General features: G+C 39.1%; 1 protein-coding gene across 5 annotated transcripts in view; it reads right to left on the reverse strand.

The window, feature by feature from the left end:
* Window positions 1–6,145, reverse strand: part of ZMYM4 (zinc finger MYM-type containing 4) — a 42,606-nt gene extending 36,461 nt beyond the window's left edge. For all 5 annotated transcript variants that reach the window (XM_035890920.1, XM_035890921.1, XM_009635357.2 and 2 more), the window contains exon 1: window positions 6,127–6,145. In XM_035890920.1, coding sequence (XP_035746813.1) covers window positions 6,127–6,129 — 3 coding nt within the window. In that variant the 5' untranslated portion in view covers window positions 6,130–6,145. The remainder of the gene's footprint in view (window positions 1–6,126) is intronic.
* Window positions 6,146–7,183: the final 1,038 nt, after the last annotated feature.

Below are 7,183 nucleotides of genomic sequence, written 5' to 3' on the forward strand. Positions count from 1 at the left end.
TCAGTTCAGTTACATATTTTAGCATCCCACAAGACAGCATTTTCCAGATTACAAACGTATACTTTTGGCCAAAGCTTTCCAAAGCATAGCTATGTAGAGATTATGTTCTGTAAAGCACGCAATCCCTTTAACTCCACTTAACTCAGAAGCTGAGTAGCTCATTAAGAGAGAGCGCCATCACCACGTCTTTTAAGGGGAAGCCAGTCCATATAATAAACTAAGACGCAATGAGGGTGACAATCTGGGGTGGAGGACCAGTACTATAACCTTGGAAAGATCCCTATACTCAATGTCTCCCCCAAGAGGATAATTAACCATGTTAGTAATTGCTTGCTACTAGTTATGTTACTAATAGGGAAAAAAAAAAAACCCTCCGTAAATTAATCTTTAAAGAAAGTGAAATATGTATAAAACCTAAGTCATCTGCTTTTCATTATAATTTGTCCTCAAATAAGAAGCCTACAAGATGGCTTTGCATGTAAATCAGGAAAATTTACAAGCGTAGCACCTTCTGCTTGTTGATAAACACAGCAGGGATTATCAGCCCTCCTTCACAGAATGGTTTATATATTAATAGGCCTAAACTGGTGAATCATCTCATCTACCATTAGGTACTGCAAGTCTTTTCCCTTCTCGTAAGAGTTCAGTGCCAACAACAACAATTGGTGGTGAAAACTGGAGCGCCTGTATGTATATTCAGTTCTCTCTGTTTCAGTATTTGTGAGAGAAAAGCAATCATGGGATCTACTTTAATCTTCAAAGTACCTTCCTAACTCAGGCTTCCTCTTTGCCTGTTCCACTTTTCCACACTCCTATACAGTTCTATGATTTTCTCCTCTCCTGTTCTTACAAAAACTGGTATTTCTCTCTTTCAGGTGGCTACAATTCCAGTCCTGTTTGCAGTTGTTGCCCTGGTTGGCTTCTACTTTTCCTATGAAGAAGTGGTTCCTACAACAGGCAGCTTAGTTGGATGGTCCCCCTTCCTTGCAGATACTATTACACGTATCCAAGGCTCTTCAGAATGAAATGCCTGAACACCTGTAAAAACAGGCAGAAAAAACACGAGTATCGTGTGAGCAGAGCTCTCAGCAAAGCTCCTGTGATTGCTCCACACGGCGCGCTCGAGGACTGCCCTGCTGCATGAACAACCAAGGCTGCGCACAACACCTGCAAGGACATGAACAGTTACCACAGCCAGAGAGTAAAACATAGTGACCCACCGCCGCTTGACTCTTCTGCCCGCAAATAAGTGATGGAGGTGAAGCCATAGGCATCTTCCCCCCAACGAAACGTTCTTTAAGCGTACGCAATCAACCAATCTGGTAAGTTTTTAGATAGCAGAAGTTTTGCCAAAACCCACCAAAAAGCGTATTTTTTTCATAGAGCACACAACTCCTACCAGGCAATATCAAACATAATAAAGACCTGTTAATAGTCTGCATTAACTAAACTGTATTTCATAAACACCTTCTTGAGCAAATAGCACCATTTAATAAAGAGTAATTCTTTCCACTTTTTAGACTGTTTTAACAAACATCAAGATTCAAAAAACGACACAAATAAGTTATTCAAAAAATAAGAAAAGCAAGCAAAATTCCTCCTGTAGGAATAACTCTGTACAGTTTTGCTAATTCTGTCTCAGGTTCTTCTCACCTAAGTTTAGACAATTAAACATTAGTTTATTAGCCTGGTGATCGGGGTTCCCTCTCTTCCCAATGGAAATGGAGGGGTTCCTCCAGCAGCACCTTGCCCTGCCCTGGGACTGGGCAGATGATCTTTCAGACATCCCCATCTCTGCAGAAGCCTAACACATAAAGATTGGGTCTTAAGTAACTGCGAATGCCGATGGCTCTCAGACCCGAGTACTTGGCTGACTCAGGACCAAGATTCGGATATTTGATACTAAAACTTTTCAAAACTCTAGAAGACTTCAAATCTTTTTCTGAATCTGGACCTGCTATCAAAAGGGAAGAGGATGAAATGTAAAATTCAGGTTTTGGTTTTGTTACCAAAAATCTGATGTCATAAACTCTGGTTATAATGAAAAATTATTAGTATACATTTTTTACTGAAAACTTGAAAGGCATTAGACACAACACACTTTAAAACTATCTAATGTATAAGTAAGTCCTTTAATACTTCAAGCTACTTTTAAAATTAGACAGATAATTCTAAAGCAGATAGCAAATATGGTAACCAAAATTGCATACGTTACCATCATTCTTCAACCAGTATTTACAGAAAGGACAGAACATATCACACAGCTTTTGTATCAGTACCAGCTCAGTAAAGCAACATTACAGTCTTTTAAACTTTTTGTTTCCCTTGAAATTTCTGAGTAGCACTTCCAGAGACTCAGGAGAAGAGTATGGAGGTACAGGTCACCTGCTCTGGGTCATACCAAGCTGCAACCCTCTTGACACTTAAATCGATCTCCCTTTTCCTCATACGGCTCAGGAGCAGCTCGTGATAGCAGATTTCAATCTTTCAAACTCAGCTGTCACATGGCTTTTGCTTCAGCCTGGTACGAGCTTCTAGAAATAAAGTAACTGCCCCTGGGATCAGCAACATGCAAGGATTAGTTCATCACGGCCTCACACCTACAGCATTCATGAAACACCCTGCTGGACCTTTCCAATTACCGAGTTCATTTTATCCTCAAGTTACTGTCCCAGACTGACTCTTGCTTACTCTTTTTTTATGCTTCCATTGGACAACTAATTAAAAAAACCCAGCCTTGCAGCTGCGCTATACCCATCTCCCTCTTTTGTCCCTGCTGAAACACAATTTTTTGCTATTAAAGAACGTAAGGCAGAACACAGGCTAAGATGATAAACACCAAAAGCCCACACGATTCTGCTAGATGCCCTTGATGAAATATTTTCTGCTGGAGAAGCCTTATTTTGAAGAGTTTTGATGATCACGGAGAATAAGTGTTACGAGCAAAAGCAGGAGGTACAAGAACACTGCTTTTATGCTGCTATGACACTTATAAAACGAACGATGGAAATCATCTGAACAGAGTCAGTCATTGACAGAAAACCTTGAAGCAAGCTCACTAGATAAAACTGACTACAAGACTTGTTTAGGGAAAGGCCAATGTGAATTGGAATGTCTGGAAGGAATGATGGGATACAACAGTCATTAAAGGAAAGAAAAGTTGAGATAACCTCTTCAAGAACGTAGGGAGTGATTTCAGAATTAATTTCCACTACCCTAATCAGGCAAGGGGCCTTGAAGTGGGCGTAAAGAGCTTACTTAACTTCTCTGTATTTTATACAATGTGAAAAAGTCCTAACGTAAAAGACCGAGATCCATTATGCTTAATTGCAAAAGGTGAATTCAAAGATTATGGCATCAAACCATCCTTTGAGAGGTGCGCAAGCCTTTGCAGCGCAATGTTTTCATTGTCTTTGTGCCACCAAGAGTAGTTCAGTAACAAAACTTTCTAAATGAGATGATCGCTTTCAATTTTTAATTAAAGCCATGCAAAATTAAAAATCTTTTGCAAACAGCTGTTTTGTTGATGTAGACACCCAGGTGTTCACCTATTCATGCCAAATTAACTTCCAAGAGGCCGAGCATCAAATTTCAGCAGCCAGCCCTGCACAGCCCAAATTGTCCTGTCTAGTTCAATGGGTTGACAGAGCGTTGTCATAAATAAATGATCATTCTAATCAAAAGATAAACTGTTCAAGACAGTGATATTATAAACAAATTAAAGTTGAAGTCCCACAAATATTTTGATAAACTAAATAAAAAAAACATACAAGCAGACACCTTTCAAGTTCATCTTGATATAATTTCATAAGTATGAAAAATTAAATACGTTGATATACTTTCCTTAGAAAATACAACAGTTTTGATTTTGGACAGAAATTAACCTTCTCTAAAATAACAATTTTGCCATAACAACTTCCCACATACTATTAAAAATCAAAATTAGACAAACTCCTATGTCAGTCTCACACTGGCAAAAACTTTTTTAAGTTTGTCGCTCGTTATTGTGGATTGAGCTAAAAGACGGCAACTGCTTATCAATGGGTTTTGCAAAATGCCGGTTTCAGCGTATGCACTTCTGGAATGATGTTTGCAAAAGATTTTAACGTTGAAAAGAGCAATTCTGAATGCACCAGCACTTGCTAAGTTCCTCTCTGAAGAATTTATTAAATCAGCCTTTATTTTTTCCATATGAAGGAATGGAATTTTTTATAAGAAATGCTCATAAAACCTTGAAGCAAGCTCACTAGATAAAAAAACTGGCTACAAGACTTGTTTAGGGAAAGGCCAATGTGAAGAAAACCTTGAAGCAAGCTCACTAGATAAAACTGACTACAAGACTTGTTTAGGGAAAGGCCAATGTGAATTGGAATGTCTGGAAGGAATGATGGGATACAACAGTCATTAAAGGAAAGAAAAGTTGAGATAACCTCTTCAAGAACGTAGGGAGTGATTTCAGAATTAATTTCCACTACCCTAATCAGGCAAGGGGCCTTGAAGTGGGTGTAAAGAGCTTACTTAACTTCTCTGTATTTTATACAATGTGAAAAAGTCCTAACGTAAAAGACCGAGATCCATTATGCTTAATTGCAAAAGGTGAATTCAAAGATTATGGCATCAAACCATCCTTTGAGAGGTGCGCAAGCCTTTGCAGCGCAATGTTTTCATTGTCTTTGTGCCACCAAGAGTAGTTCAGTAACAAAACTTTCTAAATGAGATGATCGCTTTCAATTTTTAATTAAAGCCATGCAAAATTAAAAATCTTTTGCAAACAGCTGTTTTGTTGATGTAGACACCCAGGTGTTCACCTATTCATGCCAAATTAACTTCCAAGAGGCCGAGCATCAAATTTCAGCAGCCAGCCCTGCACAGCCCAAATTGTCCTGTCTAGTTCAATGGGTTGACAGAGCGTTGTCATAAATAAATGATCATTCTAATCAAAAGATAAACTGTTCAAGACAGTGATATTATAAACAAATTAAAGTTGAAGTCCCACAAATATTTTGATAAACTAAATAAAAAAAACATACAAGCAGACACCTTTCAAGTTCATCTTGATATAATTTCATAAGTATGAAAAATTAAATACGTTGATATACTTTCCTTAGAAAATACAACAGTTTTGATTTTGGACAGAAATTAACCTTCTCTAAAATAACAATTTTGCCATAACAACTTCCCACATACTATTAAAAATCAAAATTAGACAAACTCCTATGTCAGTCTCACACTGGCAAAAACTTTTTTAAGTTTGTCGCTCGTTATTGTGGATTGAGCTAAAAGACGGCAACTGCTTATCAATGGGTTTTGCAAAATGCCGGTTTCAGCGTATGCACTTCTGGAATGATGTTTGCAAAAGATTTTAACGTTGAAAAGAGCAATTCTGAATGCACCAGCACTTGCTAAGTTCCTCTCTGAAGAATTTATTAAATCAGCCTTTATTTTTTCCATATGAAGGAATGGAATTTTTTATAAGAAATGCTCATTATTCCTTAGGCATGGGATTTGGAAGAGCCCACCAACATGACCTCCTGCAGAATGGGAACTGGACCACTATGGGGAAGAGAAATGGGATATGCAGGTTTTCCAAGGCCTCAATAATTCTGTCTTTAATGGAAGATATACAAGTGTACCATATTTATGGCACACTAACCTCATTCTTCACAGGTTCCATCGGTCATTCAAGCAGCCAAGAAGGATTCTCTTCTCCCCACAGTCCTCAAGAACATCTTGGTGCATAAACTGGTTTTGGGGTGGGGAGATGAGGAAATTCACCTCTCAGACTTTGAAGATTACAGACCAATACAACGCAGTACACTGGGGCTACTATTTATTTTCAAATCTCACAGGAGTCTTTATGGCACACTTAAGATTAACCTCACTGTCAGACTCGGGACCAGGAAGGTATGTGCCTTCCCTCAAGCTAGATTGGCAAGTTGTGTTTCCTCTTTCCTTACTGACTCGCCTGGGGCAACAGCTACTTTCCTGGATCATCCCTAAATTTCACCAAACAAGTTCTCTGCTTCTGCAGGAATGGAGAATGTTGTCAAGGCCAACGGCACCAGAGGCCTTCCATAATATACAAGGACATGTGGAGCAATAACTGATGGGGAATTCTGGACTTACCATCTAGTGGATGATTAGCCAACCGACAGAGAAATGACTTTTCCTGAGACCAGTGAAGATGATACTAACTTGATGACACTTTTTTGTTATTCCTTAGCAGATAATTGGCAAGCTTAAGAAGAAAAAAGGCAAAAATTTTTTTTTTTGTTGGTAATACCAGGTGACTTGACAGATAAATTGAGTGTATGAATGCAATGAGCATGAAGATTCCACTAGGCAGCAGGACAGAGACTGCAGGGCCTCTGAGCAACCTGTTCCAGTGCTTGACTGTCCTCATGGTGTAAACGTATTTCCTTACGTCCACTAACATTTCAATTACTGGGAATGAAGTTTAATTTAAGATTTCTTAAGTTATTGTCTTACATGCAGCCACTTCCCTTGAAATTCCTTGCAGACAGCCAAAACCTCGATCCCCCAAAGACTTACACATTTATGTCATATCTGTGAGCAATTCCGCAAAATTCCTTGAGTTTGCTCGTAAGTAAGTGCGAGTGTCTGAAAGCCAGAGGTCTGAGACGATTCAGCGATGATATTCATTTCCATAACTGCAGAGTAGCCCAACAACGTCTGTGCAACTCCTCCAGTTAGACCCTGGAAGGTCAACTGCTCTGTTTAGCAACAATTCGTTTTACCGCAATCACAAGCTTCGTGTTCCCTGTGATAAATTCAGCAGATCAAACTTCTCTCACGTATAGGCATGGAAAACTTGAGCTAGTGTTTTTGTCTTTCTCACATCTGGAGAACGGGAAAACTTCTTCATCTTTGGGAAAAGGGAACTGGACAGCTCAGAGTCTTGTAGTGGACCACAGACCCTTCCACACAACTTCAAATGTGACTTGACCTCATTTCTATCAGAAAGCTTTCAGTCAAAAGTTACATGTGTGCAGAAAAGAGGACGTGACTCGTTGCAAGATTATTTTGAGCACGGCTTAAAAAGTTATTCTCCTTCAGTTACTCCACAGGCTACAAGGCATGGGCCACAAAGAACCTTCCATTTGTTTAAAAGACGAAGCATTTCTTCAAGCGGATGAGTATGCCCAGCGTACTGGGAGACCAA

Source organism: Egretta garzetta, unplaced genomic scaffold (assembly GCF_000687185.1).
Source record: "Egretta garzetta isolate BGI_Z169 unplaced genomic scaffold, ASM68718v1 scaffold443, whole genome shotgun sequence".
Taxonomy (NCBI): Eukaryota; Metazoa; Chordata; class Aves; order Pelecaniformes; family Ardeidae; genus Egretta; species Egretta garzetta.